Source organism: Syngnathus floridae, chromosome 1, assembly GCF_059516105.1.
Source record: "Syngnathus floridae isolate MCC-2025c chromosome 1, RoL_Sflo_1.0, whole genome shotgun sequence".
In the NCBI taxonomy this organism is placed as follows: domain Eukaryota; kingdom Metazoa; phylum Chordata; class Actinopteri; order Syngnathiformes; family Syngnathidae; genus Syngnathus; species Syngnathus floridae.
In genome coordinates this window covers 11760134-11781207 of record NC_142413.1, presented here as the reverse complement: position 1 = coordinate 11781207, position 21074 = coordinate 11760134, and the positions used below count along the sequence as shown (strand labels likewise).

General features: G+C 40.3%; 2 protein-coding genes across 2 annotated transcripts; both read left to right on the top strand.

The window, feature by feature from the left end:
- The first annotated feature begins 14846 nt into the window (after positions 1-14846).
- Positions 14847-16522, top strand: tmsb2 (thymosin beta 2). Its single transcript, XM_088373611.1, has 3 exons — positions 14847-14998; positions 15805-15909; positions 16061-16522. The coding sequence occupies exons 2-3, from the start codon at positions 15810-15812 to the stop codon at positions 16096-16098; spliced, it is 138 nt and encodes a 45-aa protein (XP_088229737.1). The 5' UTR covers positions 14847-14998; positions 15805-15809; the 3' UTR covers positions 16099-16522.
- Positions 16523-18547: 2025 nt separating this feature from the next.
- Positions 18548-20919, top strand: LOC148404110 (protein Wnt-8a-like). Its single transcript, XM_088375244.1, has 6 exons — positions 18548-19130; positions 19233-19266; positions 19359-19497; positions 19797-19925; positions 20036-20178; positions 20260-20919. Exons 1-6 carry the CDS (start codon positions 19057-19059, stop codon positions 20824-20826), a joined length of 1086 nt encoding a protein of 361 aa, XP_088231370.1. The 5' UTR covers positions 18548-19056; the 3' UTR covers positions 20827-20919.
- The last annotated feature ends 155 nt before the right edge of the window (positions 20920-21074 follow it).

Genomic DNA, 21074 nt, shown 5'->3' with positions numbered 1-21074 from the left:
GTCATCATCTTCGGAAAAGCCTTCCCTTCTTTATGAGACACCTTATTTTAAAGTAAGGATCAATCCATTCAGAACAGAACTCCTCTCAGAACAAATTAAAATACATTTGTAGAATAAATTTAATTATTTCCAGAGATGCTACTCATGCTCTCTTTTGAAAAAACAGACTGGAATGGACCAAGGCAAAACACAAAAATGAATAGCAATAAAAAATATAAAAAAGACAGTTGGCGACTCAGAACCACACGGAGTGAATTAATCTATGGGCTTGTTGCAACTGAAAATTGCAACCATATAAGGTTTAGGGTCTCTGTGTACTGTATATTGTATCGCATTGAGTTTTGTAAACTATAAAGCTAAAATGTGGTGGTCAAGCAGGAAGTGGGTTGCTACAATTAGAAAGAGAGAGACAGAGAAAAATATGCCAGAATAATACACAGGTAAATGTGGCAAGCGACTGTGGATGGTCGTCTTAAAAAAAGTAATTCCAGTATGTAGCCCCCACTCCCCCAATAATATGCAGTTTATGGTTTGTCTTCCTGATATCACAGATGATGAAGAAATCAATTTTTATAGGTTTTATGGTACACAGGTAAGTCCAAATATATAGCCACAAAATGCTGTGCAGCAATGAAGAAGAGATGCAACATAATTAAGAAGCAACATTTAAGGTCCCATCCCAACCCCCATGCTCGATTAATAGTCATTGGCATAAAATTCAAACTTGCCCACCCTTGTGTGCTACACATCCACATTTATTACCCGTCTTCATTTGTCATCTGTGTGAAGTGTGTGTTTAATCGTCTCCGCACTTTATTAGACCTCAACATAGTTCAACCAACATCACTAACAAAAGGTGGTTGAGGTACGACTGTATACTGGTGATGGTCATTGGTTTACGACGTACAAGGTTTCAAGGTTAAGGATGGCGCATAAAAATAGTATCAGGTTAGATCGACACAGTACAAATAGAACTCCCTAACAAATACGGGAATCTTCTGTTTTGATTTGCGCCTTGTTGTAGTTATTCTTATAGCCACTAGAGAGAGTCTCTTGAACCGAACTGATCTAGTCGTTGTGGAACAGTCATTGTATCCTATCAACAATATATTGAGCGAGCTTGACAATATTGAGCTGTTTTTTTTTTTTTTTATTGCACACATTTCTGAGAGTCACTGTTGCAAAGGAGAATCAAGCAGCGATCTGAGGCAAAACAAAGAAGACCCATGCTGTGGGTCAAATGTTGTCTCACCCCCTGTGGCATTTGTTGAAGAAAACATCACTAATGAAATCAGAGGTCAGGTCAAATGTATGCTCATGCTCAAAGACAAGTGTAATACAAGTGTCTCCACCCACGCACATCTTGGGGTGTATTCAGACTTGACTGTTTGGTCCGCTTTAAACGGACCAGGGTTCGATTGTAAGGCTGGTCCGGACCTTTTGTGCAGGTGTGAATACACGCAAACGAATCGTGGTGCGGATTAAGGAGACGGACCGAGACCCATTTTTTCAAGTGGTCTCGGTTCGCTTCCAAACGAACTCTGGTGCAGTTTGCTTCAGGTGTGAATACAAACAGCCAAGATCCGCACGAATAGCACAAATATGCAGAGCAGGAACGCAGCGTGTAGGACTCACATGTTTTCCTCCATTTCCGGGTCTGTGCCCTGTGTGCTGACCTTGTCATTGCTGTCCAATGGGAGCATAGATCGTCACAAGCGTGGATGTGTATACTTCACTTGCAAAATGTAGTCTGAATAGGAACCGCACCAAACGAAAAAAATTAAGTCCGCTTTTGGTCCGGACCAAACAAGCGGACTAAAGGACTTTTCTAGTCTGAATACACTCTTAGTCTTAGTTTTGGCAATAGGTGCTCAGGCTTCTCAGAGCAGATTGAACATGGAGAAGGGAAGAGTTTGGTGGTGAGGATGAGGGTTATCACTGGGTGATTTAGAAACATCTGGATCCACAAGAGCTTCCGTCCTTCAAACTAACCTCATCGGCCTCTTCCACTCATCTTGCATCTTTGCACCAACAAATCTATAACCAATTTCTCATCTAATCATGAAGCGCCCTTCCGTTTAACTTCCAAAAGTGTCCATATTCCTGCTACAATTTGACTGACACCCACATCAAGTACAGAAGTTACATGCAGAAAAAAAGAAAAGCAAAACGAAAAGACCTAAATTTAAACGCATTGTCTGAAGTAAGATTGGTTTCTAATACCATCGTCATGGTAACACTCCCTCGCTTGCAGCAGCGCATATACAGCAGGAATTAGTGTGTGGATTTTTATGTAACAACAGTGCCCCACGCACTCATCAGGAGCCAGACAGAAAGACAGACAGATAGTTGGCATGACTCAGTGCTAGCCTGCATAGTAGGAGCATCTGTCGTTATACCTTGAACTGTGACAAGAACAGGATGTACCACTGTCTTTTTTCAGCCACACACACGCACACACACGCACACACACACACACACACACACACACACACACGGACACACACACATACACACTCTATCGGCGGTCACTTGGGGTCGAGTATGACTTTCCTCCTTCTTGGTCCTTGTGGGTCTTCAGGTGGGTCTTCAAGAGGCCAATCCTGGAGCCACAGACTTTTGTACAGTGTGGACAAGGATGAGCAGCGAGGGTCGTGGGTTATGGTGGGACCTTTTTGGTATACGTCTTCATTTGTCTTCCGCAGCACTGTCATTGTTTTATGCGGCTCCATCTAGGACAAGTTGTCTCCAGGCCACTCTGTTGGTTGCTGTGGCCTCCAAGGTGTGGCACTATGTTGCTTAGATGTTGTCCTTAAACCTTTTCCTTTGTTTACCTGAGAAACATTGTCCTGTAGAAAGCTGGGAGTATAAGACTTATTTTTGGAGGTGAGAATTGGGCATGCGGCGCTGGGTGATGACTAACCCTAACCCTTTTCCCCAATCTAGAGAACAACCCACTGGCAGAACTAAGGTGGCGGTGTACTTCTTCGTCAATGGTTGCCTTGGCGGACAGGAGGCTCCCGAGGTAGGTAAAGTTGTCCACATTTTCAAGTTGGGTTCTGCCAACTGAGGTGAAGCAGGGATCGTTATGTTGATTTGGATTTGGGCTTTTTTAATGTTGAGGTCCAGACCAAGCTGTTTGTATGTTTTGGCGAAGGCATCCAAAAGCAGCTGTCAGGTCTCCTTCTCAGTGGTCTACAAGGGCATTGTCATTGGCACGTTGTAGCTCAGTGATGGACGTGATGGTGGTTCTGCCCTTTGCCCTGAATCTGTTGATGTTGAAGAGTTGACCGTCAGTCCTGTCCATGATTCTGACTCCTTCAGGCAGATGTTTACCCATAAGATGTAGAATGGCAGAGATGAAGATGGAGAAGAGAGTGGGAGCGATCACACAACCCTGCTTCACTCCTGTGTGAACCCTAAAGGGTTCTGTCTCATTCCCACCACCGCTGAAAACTGTGGCTGGCATCTCGTCATGGAGCAGTCTCAGTACCCGGATGTATTTGTCTGGACAGCCAATCTTGCGAGCCAGACAGAGAGCTTGACTTGTGTTAGGGTTTTCCTGGTTATCTTTATCATAGGATTATGTTGGAATGCAACAGGTAATAAATACCTTACCTTGTCCTCCTTATCACAAGGTCGTAAAACATCCCCTGAGATGTTTAGACTAGAGGACAAGGGCTTTCTATTCAGCCCACTCATACCCCCACTCTGTTTCTCTTAATAAATATCCTCTTGCAGGAAGGAGAGTCCAGAGCTCTATTCGAACATCGCTGCACGCACAGCGACGAATGGACTCTCCACCTGCAGGTGTCCAAAAGGACTTACTTGTCTCCCGTGTGGTTCTTGCAAAATAAGTTGGAGTGAACAAATCTCTAACAACTTGTTCTTCATGCTTGATAGCATCCTGCAGCTCTTTTATGCTGGGAGGTACTCTACATGTACTCTTTGGTGGGCAGTTGAGGCAGTTGGTGAAGGGCTTCCATCTCCGGGGTGGTGTCCCGAGTTAGCAGCTCCTCATAGTGCTCTGTCCATCTGGTTGAACATTGAGACATTGGACAGATTGTCCTTGGATCGAAGGGGAGCCAGGCAGCAGTGGCTAGGGCCCTTCCCACAGTGTCCCCACAGTCAGCAAGCTGCTGGATCTCTAGAGGTTTTCTTGTCCACCTGGAAAAAGAAAAAGCGTCACAAAAAGACCTAAATATACACTCATTGTCTGAAGTAAGATTGGTTTCTAATACCATCGTCATGGTAACACTCCCTTGCTTGCAGCAGCGCATATACAGCAGGAATTAGTGTGTGGATTCTTATGTAACAGCAGTACCCCACGCACCCGTCAGGAGCCAGACAGAAAGACAGACAGATAGTTGGCGTGACTCAGTGCCAGCCTGCATAGTAGGAGCATCTGTCACTATACCTTGAACTGTGACGAGAACAGGACGTACCACTGTCTTTTTTCAGCCACACGCGCGCACCCACACACGCACGCACACACACACACACACACACACACACACACACGCGCGAACACACATTAGCGGCTGAGGCATTGCTCCACAGAAAAATGTGAAAATAGCTGGTTAACTAGATATGGAAACATAACAGGCTTGTGCATCAGCATACTAATTAGTACTTTTCCTTCCCAAAGGCACGGAAGATAGTGTTGAGCAGAGGAAGACGCTAAATGAAAATGGGGTCACTAGAGGTATCTCAGCGATAGAATTAGAAGATAGGTAATTTTGAGTGGCAAAGCAAAATGGGAATTAACAAAGACGGTTGATGAGACATGTGCTGGCCTATATTTGCACTGTTGGGGTTAAGTGTGAAGAAATGAGCAAAGAGCAAATGTGAAAGCACACAAGAGCATGACGTGTCACTGTTTGGAAAAGCGAAGCAGTGGAAGATACTTTTGTCCACCCCCTCTCCCACTCGTTTACTGGGGGGGGTTGCATGGAGGATTTTGATGTCAAGACTGCAACAATTCATTTGGCTATGCACTTGGCATGATATATGGCTCACATTAATGCTTAATTTACCGGGCCTCTGGCGTGTAGTTTAATGATTAAACTGCAGACTCAAACAGGGCAGACAGTGGAGGGCAATTGTTTTTACTTGGCAACATTGTAGCACAGTCATTAGTGTAGCTCACACATAAAATGGGCCTAAGGCACATTTCCCATAAAGCGATGACAAATAATGCTTTAATTCCTTAAATTTAGCAATTCCTGAAGAGGACGCAATTGCATGTTGTACTGTATTTTCAGAACTATAAATCACTCCAGCCATAAAATGCATAATAAAGAACAAAAAGATATATATATATATATATATATATATATATATATATATATATATATATATATATATATATATATATATATATATATATATATATGTATATATATATATATACATGTGTGTGTGTGCATGAGCTCTGCACAGGATTTTGTGCCAAGATTTTTTAAATTATAATAATGACAGCAGGAAAACCATGAGAATTTATATACCGTTGAGTTGTTCCACTGAATCCTCATAAGAACCAATCTCTGAGTTGAATCTTTGAAGCTTTGTTGGAAGTTATAGTGGCAATCACAGGCCACAAACTGATTCACAATTGGTGCTTCAAATTGTCTTGTTTGTGAATGCTTCCAGACAGAAGCCCTGGGCCAATCATCCGGTGCACTCTTTGGTGCATGAAATCTGACTGTCAGGGTCCGCTGATCTACCTGCACGTGCTGGTGCATTTCATTTGCACTCACAAAAGAGTTGAAAAACACACACACTGAGCTCGGTAATTGAACTTGTGAAGCTAAAAGACAAGTGCGCAATCTCCTTTCCTGACGTCGTCTGGTAAGTGTTTTGGACGTGCGTTGAGCGTGGAAGTCGTTTTCCCTTTCAGGCGTGCCCTCTAAAACCAGGCAATTTCCTGTTGAGCAAGCGGACTGTGACAGCAGCAGGTGCGTAATGGGTAAATCCTGGCAAACAGGCTGTTGCCAGAATCCAGAAAACTCAATTGTATTAATCCTCAGGATTAGCGATTTTAATTCCAAACACGTTTCCTGTTTTAAAAGTTTTTATTTCCTTGCTGAAAATTGGGGGCTGCACACGAGGTGAATGTTCAAATTTGGCAAAACGAACATTGCCTGCATTGTAGCCACATTTACTTGCAGGTTTCCTGATAAGAGACGCTAATTAAGCCTTTGATCATTCCAGCGTTGATACAAAACGTCACTACAGTATGAATAAAGCCGCACTTGGCGTGTCACCCTAAAGACCACTGAGAAGTGTCAGTTTTAATCTCCCTCACTCACACATTCCCCCCGTCTCACACAGTTTTTCAAATGAGGGATTTAGATTATGGCATAGAACAGTAAAAATGTGTACTCAGAGGGCGAGATTTATTGGAATTCATAGAGCATTTGTTGACTTCCTTCGTATAAACAGGTGGCTGTGTGAAGATAACATTGCAGCACATCTTCCGTATGATTGCACCCACACATGCGCACACACACTCATGCAAGTGTGTTATTTGAGAGCATGCAAAGGGGGAGCCCTATTAATCACCCCATTTCAGAAGAAACCTTTCTCAACAGATGTCTTGTTTATATCCTTGCAGCGGGAACAACACACCTGGTATTGTTCACTTGCCTCTCTTTTAGGACAGTACATGATAAGAACATGAATGCTGGGGTTCGTGCAGTTGGGAATTTGATCATAATCTGCCAGGACTAAAAGAGGTTTGACGCTATTGGTCACCTGCAATAAATTTGTGTTTTGTGATGTCACCAGGGAAGGGTACCAGTGGTGACAAAATGGAAAATATTCTTGGTGAAATATTTACTGTATGTATCTGTCTTGGCTTCTTGGTGCAATATGACAATAACAGTAAAAGAATAAAACCATGAATGTAATGTACACCAGTATGGCAATAATGCTGAGTGGATAATAAGGTTTTTTACAGTCGGGACAATATAACCTTTGAACAGATTTATTTTATTCCCATTATTTAAAACATTGTCTTGATTCAAACAATTCCACATTCCACCATTATTCGTAAACTGATAGCGTTAAAAAAAAAAACGATATATATTTTTTGTATTTTATATTTACATAATATATTGTATAAATTTAGCACATAGCCCACCAATTATACAGTAAAATAAATGAATTAACAATGAAATATTAGGTGGGCACACACATATCATGTAATAACTGAATTTTAGTCAGTGGACCATAGTTCCCGATGAACTGAATCGAACACACCAAATCTTGCATGTGTGTCCGTGTGTGTGTGTGCGTGTGTGTGTGTGTGTGTGTGTGTGTGTGTGTGTGTGTGTGTAGTCCCACGTCCTGCTGTGGTCTTTTATTCTAATAGAAATGTGATTTTAGTCTCCACTGCCTCCCACTTTTAGAGCCCATCTAAATGCTGACTTTGGCACCTCACATCAACCTTTTCATTGATCTCTCTCCTTTCAAAGGCTAAGAAACGCAGTGGGCGGAGTGCTCTTACAATTCATCCTGACTAAACGAATTATACTTTCAAAATGAGTTGGAAAGATTTGGACTTGCTGTTAAACGGGTATTTTAAATAGGATTTGCTATCTCAGACGATGCCATGAAAGGTGTGGACATGATTTTAATTCAACAAATATAACTGACTATTCCTTTTCTCACCCTTAGCTTGTATCTAACGTACTTACACAGCAAGATGGAGAAACTTGTGGGGCAATTATTTGGCGAGTAATAACATAAAGGACATTGTTATTGAATAGATGAAATAAAGGATCAAGCAAATATCAACACATGAAATCCTACATTAAGAAATTATTTATTTATTAAACACATTTAATATTAGGCCACGTTTTTGTGTCTGTAACACATACAACGTTGAAATACAGTCATCGAGTATGGGCGTAATATACTGTTAAGTGCGTTCAACATCATCAAAAACAATCTTTACTAAAGAAAGGTAGGGATACATTGAGAAATAAGATCATTTACGTTTTTTCAATCCAATATTCATGTGGTGAATGTTTTATAAGATACGAAACTGGGTTGTCCAACCACAAATGCCACATTAAAAATTGCAGAAACTTCAGTTACTGACAACAACGCTCTCTTCACTGCTTTAAAGTTTATCATTAATCATTCATGTTTTACTCTTGTTAAAATATATTTTGGAAGTGGTGATTTTCTGCTCACTACAGCTGAAAAGGGGCAAGATACATGATTGTTTCTTGGCTCATTCAAAGGTATAACTGACACTACGTGAACAATGAAGTGTGGCTACTCCCAGAAACATAAATTTTCACCAATCCCAAACTATGAGAGAATGCCATATTAGAGCTTAATCTCTTAATGGACTCATTGGCAGTGTAGTGAAAGAATGACTGCAGGGGGTGAATTCTCTGGCTTCTGACGACTGGGCCTTTTTTTTCCACAATACGAAAGGTTGCATTTGAGACTGTGTTTTCAAGGCCCTTAGAATGTCAGTTTAGCTTTTCTGGCTGAGGGTTGCTATCAAAAATGACATAGTAAGATCCATTTTCAGTCTTCTGCTGTTTTCTGAGACATTAACCTTGCCTTGTTGTATTTATTTTGATGGGTGGTTGATAGGCAGGTAGGTATTCTTTATTACATGGCTTGCATCTCCGTTTTACGACAACTGCTAGGAACAATAACATCGGACTGAGAAAAGGTGTACTGCAGTATCTGAACATTTTTGTATCTACACATTTCAGTGCTGGAAGGGCATAAAGATCTAGGTTCCTGAGAATGGTTGCAACAAAAAGAGGGGAAAAAAGGATGGCCTCCTAAAGGTCATTCAAAAGGTCACAAGAGTTATAATGCAAATGTTACACTAATGTGACTCTTAGTGCAAGAAACAGCACACAAAATGCTTGTCTGAAACAATGGAAAGGAACCATTTGCATTTTATTTTTCATATTACCAATATTATTGCTTGGAAACACACTCACACACACAAATAGCTGAGCTAGCAATCAATAGATATCCACTTCTCAAACATTTTTTTCTGAATTTACACATTTTTATCATCAGGTCAAGAACATTTCTGGATTACTGGTGAGACACTTCTCAAAGGCAGATAATTATCAAACGCTTTTTAGTCAGCAACATTTAAGTGGCTAACAGTTTTCTGTTGTGCTCTTAATTGAAACCTTGTTTCAGTCCTTTAAGTACACTACTCAGCAGACTGATACTAACTCACGACTAACACAGGACAACAGGAAGCTTAAAAGCAATGACACACAAATTGGAGTATTGTGGCTAATCCTAACAATGTGCTTGCATGCGTGTGAATTGCACTGACGAGACTTACTGGCTAATGACATGGCCGTAACCAAGATCACTTTATCCAACGGTTCCGTGACTTTACATGTATTGTTCCACCCCTAGTTTGTTTATTTATTTATTTATTTATTTATCTATCCGTCCGTCCGTCCGTCCGTCCGTCCGTCCGTCCGTCCGTCCGTCCGTCCGTCCGTCCGTCCGTCCGTCCGTCCGTCCGTCCGTCCGTCTGTCTATCTATCTATCTATCTATCTATCTATCTATCTATCTATCTATCTATCTATCTATCTATCTATCTATCTATCTATCTATCTATCTATCTATCTATCTATCTATCTATCTATCTATCTATCTATCTATCTATGTATGTATGTATGTATGTATGTATGTATGTATGTATGTATGTATTTATTTATTTATTTATTTATAATTCCAGATGCAAGCTTTATTTGATCTTGCTGTATTGATTTGCATTTCAGAGCCTGCAAGTTCAATTTTGAATACTGCCCCTTATATGCCAAACATACCCTCACAGCCATGAATTAAAGTCACTTGCAGCTACACATATATACTATGTATAAAACTTAAAACTCATTTGTTCGAGTGTTTCAAAAATAAGAACAGCATAGAGGACATTTAAGCGATTACATTTTAAGAAGAATGTTTTCCACATCAGAAGGTATGAGCAATATAATAACTCTGTGCTAGCTGATAAAATAGAGTACAAATGTGTTTTGTTCGTGGCATCCCTCAGCTCTTGTCCCTTGTCCAGAGTCGAACCACATTACACACTTTCTATCTCTGCCATGGTCCTCCATCTGGCAAGGTGAGATAACTCCACACCAAGAGACTCCGCTCGGTGGCCCGGCTGATGGAACACAGGACACCAATCAAACGCAGCATCATTAGTCGAGGAGTTCATGAGGCGAGACAGACCTCTTATCCGGTCATACTAAAGCTGTGCTTTCCTAACTCATCCTTCACAACCACCAGATGCCCTGAGATGCCTCCCACTTGTGGAGCGTACCTGCGCCCTTCAGACTCTGTGTGCTTTAATCTGATTTGTGTGAGCAGTGTATTGTTGTAGATGTTGCTTTTCATGCAATGTACCATGCATGTCACCATGGTCCTACCATCTCAAATCACACACACACACAAAATAACACGTATACATAAGTTCTACAAGCTTGTGGTTCATCACTCCTGATGAGAATTCCTTGTTTTTGTTGGAGCCACGCATCAGTTTATTTTTTTAAAGCAAGAGGTAGAGTACAACCTGGACTTGCCACTATATAACACATTTGGTCAAACAACTTCATACTCACACTTATGGGCAATTTTGAGTCGACAGTAAACCTAGCATGGATGTTTTGAAAATTGGCAAAAGGCCAGTGTACTTAAATAAATCCTGTGCAAACAGAAAAAAAAAATGATGCAAATTCCTCACAGGATCCAAAATGTTTCTACCACCATGGATTACATGTGTTTTTAAATATGCCTGAAGAACATCAACTTCAATTGATTTCCTTACCTTTTCATGCAATGGTACCACCAGAGAGCAAGTACTCAGCCTACAGCTTCTATAGCATTTGCTTTTAACAAAACCTAATTAATTTGATTAAATTAACATTGCACAGCCATGCACACTATTACTGGGGCTGAAATTGTTACCCTGGTTGAGTTTTTATGAACATAAAAGGCCTGATGCTGCCATCTTCTGGCTATTTATACACCAAACCTTAAATATGAAGTACATTGCAGCGGTGCTGTACTTCGCATTTACTATCTTGACATTCTCACATCATTATCGAGACAGACTTGATACACCCTGTGCTTCACTAGAATATTATTTTCCGTCAACAAGCTATAGTGTCAGACCGACCTGCCAGATCATTCATTGACCTTTGTCAGTCAGGAACCATCAAATCTGTTAACATTTCAAACATAAAGGTTAATAGGAAGGCTGAGATCCATTTAGAAGGTCAAATATTTTGCAAAGAAAATAGGAACTAAATCCCTGATTTGTATCTCACCGTTCTCATCAGTCGTCTTTTTATGTTGTACGTCATAGATGACTTGCCAAGCGAAAGCTATGAAAATGCAGCTAAACCACATGGCTTCATCTTGCATTGACTATCAATGGAATAAAAATTTAACACTTATTTTGAATCCGCCAGTGTTAAAAGTTCAGGTACAGTGTTGAAAAGTCGCAGTAACACTCTTACGATGCTAAAACAGGATATAATTATAATTTATTCAGCATCATTTTGGTCTTTGCTTGCAAGATGGAATCAAACTTCTCTGTTTGGTAAAACTTTCAAAAATTGCCTCATCACTTGGTTCCCACTTGAGTTTTCCAGTTCATGATGTTAAAAACCAGGGTTCGGATAGGTAATTTTATAACATATTCCAGTACAGTTTACTAGTTAACTGTTAAAAAAAAAGGTGGTTTGTAATGTAATCCAAGGTCCATAATTTTAAAGTAACTTAACTTGAATACTTTTAATTACTTTTGAAATGCTCTATCATTTATACTCATAAAAAGAAAAGCAATATATTGCTACAATATGCATTTGTATACGTACATTTGATTCTTGCTATTTGCAGGGTATCTGGACCCGACCAGCCTCCAAAAAGTGAAACTCCATAGAAGGATAGATAGATGAGTAATTTTCAACCACTGTGCCACTGCTGGGGCAGATTAGCTCTTGCGTGCCAGGAGAAATGATCAAATTTCACTTCATTGGCCCAAGAATTATTATTTTTTTACATATAAGCTATATTCGTTCATCTATCTATGACAATTTATAGAGGCAGACAGAACAAATTGATGATCTTCTATTACAGATATCTTCAATCCTGGTCATCGGGTTCTGGTTTCCTGCATGTTTTCCATGTCTCCCTACTACAACACACAAATAAATGATCAGCTCATGGGCAAGCCCTGTAGAAACTTGAAACCATCTTGGTCATTTCAATCAAGGGGTATTATAGCAGGGGGATACTTGAACTTTGAACTAATCCTATCTTGAGTCAGAAAAAATATTGATAATATTAAGATACTTCAAGTTGTCTTGAGGAAGAGGTGCTGGTTGAACTTTAATGTCAGACCAGTGTGTACCATTTGCTGTTGTCATACGATGGTAGAGGGGGACACTCACATTGAGTTTGTGTCTCCAACATGGCTAATTGTGGTTGGCCCTGGCACACCTCCTCAAAGCCAGACAAAGAAGAAGAAAAGTTACCAACTTGAATATACTGTACTTACTACGGTTCCAGTGGTCAGACGTTTCTGTTTATTTAAGCCTGTGAAAAGCACTCAACCATGTCCATAGGCACAAATGAATGTCTTTTTTGTTTGAAATGTTATGAAATGTAATCTAAGGTTGCATGGTAGACCTTTTACTTAGCATGTCTGCCTCACACTCGATCTGAATCTAATCTTGGACCCCCTATTTGAGGTTTGCATCAATACCTTAACTACTTGAGTGTGTTTTCTCTGGGTAGTGAGGCTTCTTCTCACATTCCCAAAATATTCATATTAGGGTTTATTGTAGAGTCGCAATTGCCCATATGAATAAATGTGAGTTTGCGTCCATGATATGCATTTACATTTGTTTCACTGATTATAATGTTCAAAGTCGCTTGGAGCATTGAAAAAACTGATGTGCTGAATTTACGCAACGTTATATTTTGTCTAGTGGGTGCACCAAATAATATCATCTGGTTCCAGATACATTTTGAAGTGTTTAAAATTCTGGATCCATATGATTTTAATTCATGAAATAGTGCAACCACTTGACAAAATATAATTGCGTAAACTCAATTAAAGTATCACAGGATTCCCAGCTGACTTCAGGCGAAAGGCAGAATACACCCTGGACTTGCTACCAGTCACCATTGGGCACATTGATACAGTCATTTACACGCACATTCACATCAGCACTGACTGGGAAATAGTTATAGAGTGGTGTCAGTGTGCATCACAACTACAGCAACAAGTTTCTAAGTTTGGGATTATGAGTATAGTTGAAAATAAAACACAATGAATATCTTTGTTATCCAAAATGGCAAAATTTATATTAGAACTGAGGTTCCATTTATATAGGGGGTGTGGTTACATTTAAGTGATGAGACTTTTATGGAAGGGATGACATGAATGTCATTCAAAGAGAACAATGGGATTGCGCAATTGTTTTGTCAAATGTCAGCTAATGTCATCAATGTCTAATGTCATGAATGGAAACTTGAGAAAATGGGTCAGTTCCTGATCTTGTTATGGACCAGCAACTGTAGTCAGGCAGCTTTTTTAAGGCGTACCCTACTGTTACTGTTTATGACCACACGAAGGCACTGTTGTAGAATGCATTCCCAAGTGCATCTAGTAAATGGGACCAAAATAGCATGCACATAGTACGTATTGGCCTGGCTCAGAGGTGAGGTTCATGTTGACTCATCTTCACCATCTCTATTGTGTGATTGGCTGATATATACGGCAAGTGTCCTCTTTAACTGGCAACAAATCGATGCAGTGTGCCTCAGGGAACATTTAGGAAGGGAAACTCATGTTTCATGAGCTCAGCATCAGAGCTTCTCATCATCCCTGTTCTATTAAAGTCTGATGTAATCAAGAGCTGCTTGATCAGACTCTAAATCAAGGATGTGACGAATGTCCCTCAAATTAGACACCATGATCAACTCTAACAGACTCCATTTTTAAAGATCTACTACAAATGACACATTCAAAATCAAGTTGTAGAACAAAGGAAAATAATAATATTAATATTAATAATATTATTAATAATAATTATTATTATTTGCTTTGATTGTCAAGCCACACCCAAAAACCATTGACTCAAATTAATAGATTTACAGTGGGGAAGTCAACCATGAAATAAAAAGCCGTGATTGGCTGCGGTCATTTTTAATCAACAGCAAGTAGCAAAATTGCTGCCCCCTTAGCTGTAATTGGTTGTGACTTTAGACCTGGCAACTGTGATGTCATTTTCAGTCGACAGCAAGTGGCAATGGCCGACCCCTGAGATGGTTAAAAACGGTGGAAATGTGTTGCAAAATTCGTATTCCATAAACACAATATTAATCAGAATGCCGTATTTAGACTAATCATATTATTGTAAAGGTCTTTTGGGGGTTGACCTTATCTTTAAATTATTGTGGCTACCAATGAGTGATTTCATTGTGTTTGCTTGTCTAATGCAGTATTTTGTACTGTGACGTATTATTCTGTGTTCCAATGAATGTAATCCACCGGTCTTAGCTCTACCAACAGTGACCATAGTCGTTGTGTAACATACAGTATACGAGAGGAATGACTTTCAGAACAATTTAAATTAGACAAGAAAGCCTGTACTTGTTACATTGTTCAAAGTTAAAATATACAAAGATATTACATTCATTTATGGGCCAAGCATCACAGAATTCTTGTCTTTCATCCATATGAGCTTAAATATTGATGACCAAGAGGAAGACTGACTAAGCTCTTAGTCATTCTCTCTCCTCTGTCTCTCTCTCCGTTACCTCCCCCCCTTTAATACCCACCCTGGATACAGGCAAGAGTGCACACACCGGCAGATACACTCAAGCTCCCTTCTCCCGCTCTAACGCTACCCTTCCATATCCTCTCATCTCCTCCAGTGGATTTGAGCCCGCTGTTCGCGTGCAACATCGGTAAGGAAAGTTCATTGTATTTTTTCCAGCATGTTTCTCACATCTGTGTGTCAGTGGTGGTCTTTACGGCTGCTTGTCACTGGGAATCAGACAAAGGATTGGGGTGTGGCTGGAGCACCGGAGGCAGCCTGCTGATGGCAGCAAGTGGAAGAAAATGTGAAAAGGGATAGTTGTGCACATGCTGATGAAGTGCCAATGGGGATTAGTGTTTGGGTAATTAGTTAATTGTACTGATAAGGGTTTGGCAGAGTTGGGTGTAGCTATCATTAGAGTCATGATCCAAATGGCTTTGACACTAATCATTAAAACATCTGGTCATGTTACGAGACCATTTTCTACTTGATGGAATTATCCGGCAGCCTTAGTGACGATGCAGTAGGGTTGGCACAAGCGTGACTGGGTCGAAGGACATGTTAGAGCTGAGGGGTAGGTCAAGAAAATGACTGCAGTCGAGCACCACGAGGCTGCAGGGGTGGATGCAGAAGGACAGAACAAAGACTTCAGCCTCATTCGATGAAAGACAGAGGCAAGGGAAAGAATGCCCAGTTGCATAAAACTGGGCACGTGCATTATGTAGAAGCAGCTTCTACTCGGGCGTCAATGTGATAGCTGCACAAAGCCACTCCCTTCACAGGCAACCACTTCTGATGCTCATAGTTGAATCATTCAAAGCCAGTGACACATTTCACAGTTCTTGTGATAATCTTTAAAAACAATATGAGATTTAAGAAATGAAACGATTTCAATATTTGACTGGATGCTTTATCGGTCAAATGCTAAGGTGATTTATGTTTTTTTGTCTACAGTCAAAATGTCTGACAAGCCTGATATGACTGAGATTTCCCGTTTTGACAAGACAAAGCTGAAGAAGACGGAGACAAAAGAAAAAAATCCTCTACCCACCAAAGAGAGTGAGTCTCCCGCTATTCTCCGAAACAAAGCGCCTCATAGTTTCTGTTCATTGCACCACCGTGTCAAAAAACATGTGATGAAAATAATGAACTGAATGAACTCTCCCGCCTCGTCATCTGATGCTGACAATTTTTCTGCCCCTTTTTGCAGCTATTGAGCAAGAGAGAAAAGGAGATGCCACACCTTGACTGCTAAGCACATGAAGAAAAGAAGCTGGGATGCCACAGCAAAATGCACTTTCTTTTAATTATCACACCACTCAAATCTTCGACTTCGGTCTTCAAATAGGGTCCTCCTGAGCTCCCGAGGCTTTTATCCTTTCATGGGTTCTCTTTACTACTTGAGAGAAAAGGGTTAGCCTGGTTGCCTGTCTTACTCTGTTAGCTTATAGCTAACAGCTCACCTATATTGCCAAACTGGGGAGTGGTGTTGTGATGTAGCATCAGGAGGCAGGTACCCAGACAATGAGGGGATGGGGAGGTCTCCTAAAGAAAAAAAAAAAAGAAAAAAAACATTGGAGAGAACCATTGGAGCCAAACCATTAAGAATGTTTTCTTAATATTTTTTTTTTTACTTTTCATTTTGAAATAAATATCAAGATGCAGAACCTAATGATCATGTGTTTTTTGTCAGTCTCCTCTAAGTATACTAGAATGCAAGAAAAATAAAAAGAACACACTGTGCACACTGACCAGCACTTGCTGGTCGGGCAACAAACACTCACATAAAAAAAAATCACGTATGAATGATTACATAATACACTCACTCACTGGGGATATTATTTTACATATGCACTAATATGGCACATTGTACAAGGTATTATCAGGCCTTTACAAAATAACAATTTCAGTCAATGGTATAAATGTAGAAGTCAAGTCACTTATGAAACTGATCATTTTCATTTGGACTCCATTGTGCTACCAGCTGTAGGTTATTCAATTTAGCTATGAGTGAGTACAAAATGTTAGAAACATCCCTAACCGTGTTGCTCACCTGTTCGACAACAGTGTAACACTACCACCACCATAATATATTTTTTTTTTTGCCACTAATACCACTTTGAAAGTGAGTTCAGAGCACTAATATTTCAGTTTCTCATATAGCTAGCTCTTGTACTGAATAAGGCATACTTTCTTCCAGGAGAGTGATGATCAAGTAATTATGCCTCATTTCAGATAGTGACTGTACATTGTATGTAGCGTATTCTATGTACAGCAAGGGTCTCAAACTCAATTTACCTGGGGGCCACGAGCTAGAGCCTGGGGTGAGGCTGAGCCGCATTGTTTTTTTTTTAGGCTTGAATACAAACTTTTAATGTTATTGTCACTCTCTTATTGTGCTCTCCTAGCACCTTGGTCAGTGCCCCGCTTTTGTTTATGTCAGTCACAGCCTCGTCCTCCTGCCACACTGTGTCCGCTCTCCACGCTCATAAAAGATATATGACCACCTTAAAATTTGGTCTTTAACTGGTGTTGCTAGCCAATTGCAGGACACACATAGACAAACAACGATTCACAATCACACTTTCATTTAGAGTGCACAATTAACCTGCCATGCTCGTTTTTGAAATGTGGGAGGAAATTAGAGTACCAGAGCATACACATGCATGCGGAGAACATGCAAAATCCAATAAAACTACAATTTCAAAATACTACTACTACAAGTGCTACCAATAAATAAATAAATAAATAAATAAATAAATAAATAAATAAATAAATAAATAAATAAATAAATGTTCTAAACTGCTACAGCACAAACTTAAACATCTAATATAATATACTACTGCTGATGATGATGATGATCTTGATGAAGCCATTTAGAGGTGGCTCTGAAAGGCACGACATGTTATTAGTATATTTTTTAACAGTAGAAGTGGTAGTAATCGTATTGATTGTGTTGTTGTTGTCACAATTGCCCACGAGATTCGTCAGCATACTTTCGATGGCAACCACGCCCGCGTGTTAAGACCATTGTTTGAATGTTAACCCATTAAAATGTATAAGAGCTCCCTTAATTAAGACATTATGACCGCGAGATTTAAATTGGCACGTATTATATCCTATCCAGGCCCGGGGTGGCTGGGTTTCAGTCATTTTGCATGATGATTGTTGCGGGCGATATCTAATTATAGGGATTATCCTCACTTACTTATCTATTCTATAGCGTTCATGTTCTCGTCCGATCGTCCATCCATTGTTCTACTCGCTGAGTGTGTTGTTGTTGTAGGAGATTTTGAGTGGTTTATTTGGGGATTTAGACAAGTAGAGCATTTTGTTGAAACCTGATGTTAGTCACGATACTGGCGAATAACGCTAAGGAAACTGGACAGAAACTGATGAGATTAATTTTAATGACTGACTGCAATAATTATAGGCTAAATCAGGAAAATAACCAGAGGAGAATTACATTTCTATACATTTATTTTGACACGTGGAAGGGGAAAAAATATACCATTCCAACTCAAAGCTCACCCTGCATGTTTCTCTCTCATGGATTTTTATACCCTTATTGTAAATTCCAGACAATTTTCACACCAGGTTGTTTCTGAAGGAAACATCTATTATCCTATTATCACCAAGATGCCAATGTCGGCGATGTGTGAAGAAGATATTTACATGACTATATGGGCTTAGCTCCTGCAGGACTTTATGGCTTTGTCGTCACCCTGTGCCCTGTGGGACACTGGTGCCATTTCCCAAAAAATAAAGTAAAAAAAGAAAGAAAAAAGGGAGCGGCTAAGAATTATCACCCGTTATTTCAAATAGTGCGCTAAATATTCGCGATGGCTCTGTTAAAGGATATCGGGATTTAATGAGGTATTACTATAAATGACTTACATGTTGTTACTTGTTGGGAAAAGGGGATTGGATCGATGCAGGTGAATTCATGAGGGGCTGCTGAAGTGTCTGCGTTCTCGCTTTGAAGTGCACTTATGCGCGGACGGCTCCTATTTGTCTACTGGTCGGGACCATCATTGTCGTCTTTTTCACAGTGGAGCGTTACTTGTTCGACAAATCTTTCAATCAAAGGACCCACCACCATATAAATAAAATCAGTGTGGAGGTTGGGGTACACCTTTAGTGGACCACTTCATTCTTTGCGACTCTCATCTGGGACTCCAATAAACAGGAATTTGCACTCCGGTCATGGGAGGCTGCAAGACGCTTCTTATTGGGATGGTTCTCTACACGAGTTGGATTGTGCAGTCTGCATCAACTTGGTTTGTCATTTCTACTTTTTCGTGGACCTACTTTAAACCTTGTGTTTGCTGGCATTCGAATTTGGATTAATTTTGATTATTCTTGGACTCTTCCTTTGATAGGACGGCGAATAATTTCCTCATGACTGGTCCTAAGGTAAACACACCACGCATCGATTTGTGCAATAAAAAGTTTATTTCATGAGATAACTAATATAAATGATCACGCATTTGGCTGCATCTCTCAAGGCTTATCTTACCTACGCTAGTAGTGTGCAAGTGGGTGCGCAGAATGGAATACAAGAGTGCAAGCACCAGTTTGCATGGGACATATGGAACTGTCCACAGAGTATGCTTCAGCTGTCCTCACATAACGGCCATCGAAATGGTAAGAAATAGTTCTTAAATTTCTGCAAGTCAAACAAGCAATGGCAAACGGCACCGAGCACGCAGTACCGTCCACAAATTATAACGTCACCGATTCTGTCACTTTGCGCTTAGTTTATTGACATAATCAAAATTGAACACACCGACAAAAAGTCACAAATAGAGCTAAACTTTCCCACCGGAAGAAATTAAAAAGCATTTTAAGCACTCAATACACGGGACACGGTTGTATTTTACGCACACATTACGCACGGGGTACCATCCATATTTGCAAAGTCTAATTTTGGTTTTGATTTCTAGTAGCAACAAAAGAGACATCATTTGTCCATGCCATCAGTGCTGCAGGAGTGATGTATACACTCACCAAGAACTGCAGCATGGGAGACTTTGACAACTGCGGTTGTGATGATTCCAGAATAGGACAGACAGGTTTGGCACCATCAAACATTTATATATATATATATATATATATATATATATATACGTTTTTTTTTTTCATTTAATGGTGTAATACAAACTAATTTGTTTTTCCTGTTCAGGAGGCAGAGGGTGGATTTGGGGAGGCTGTAGCGATAACGTGGCCTTTGGAGAGAAGATCTCCAAACAGTTTGTGGATGACTTGGAAGATGGTCACGACTTTCGCGCTGCAGTTAACCTCCATAACAATGAGGCTGGGAGACTAGTGAGGCATTCAATTACAAACTCAGATTCTTAAGGTTTGAATATTCTCTTTCTGGTTTATGATCATTCCGTCTTCTTGTAGGCGATCAAAGCTACGATGAAGCGAGCTTGCAAATGCCATGGAGTGTCTGGAAGCTGCAGCATCCAAACGTGTTGGATGCAACTAGCCGACTTCAGAGAGGTGGGCACCTACCTGAAAATTAAGCATTCCCAAGCCAAGAAGTTGGAAGTCGACAAGAAGCCTATGAGGGCTGGCAACAGCGCAGACAACAGGGGCACTATTACGCAGGCATTCCGCAACATCCCACGGACGGAGCTCATTTTCTTTGAGGATTCCCCGGACTACTGCGTCAGGAACCAGAGCCTAGGCTACGATGGCACAGAGGGACGGGAATGCCTCAAGGGGGACAAAAGCTTACCACTGTGGGAAAGAAAAAGCTGTCGCAGGCTGTGCTACGAATGCGGACTCCGGGTGGCAAAGAAGCACCATGAAGTTGTCAGCAGCTGTAATTGCAAATTCCATTGGTGCTGCACGGTTAAATGTGACAAATGCACACAGGTGGTGACCAAATATTACTGTGCACGCAAGGGAAGTGCCAGAAAATCACACAACAAAGCAAAACGTAAACACCGTCCGCGTGGACATTAATGGGCAGCTTTGTGCTGCACGGGGTGCATTTTCATGACCTAATAATTTGCATGCTGCTAATTATGCAATTATGCTAATTGCACTTCATATCATAAACTGGATTTTAAATACCAATTACAGTACAAATAACTTCATACACCGCAATTGTGCTTGAGGATACCTGATCAAAATTGGTTTCAAACTGTGATATTGTACATTAAATGTACTTAACAAAATATTTTTATATAAAATAAAGACGTCTGGTTTGT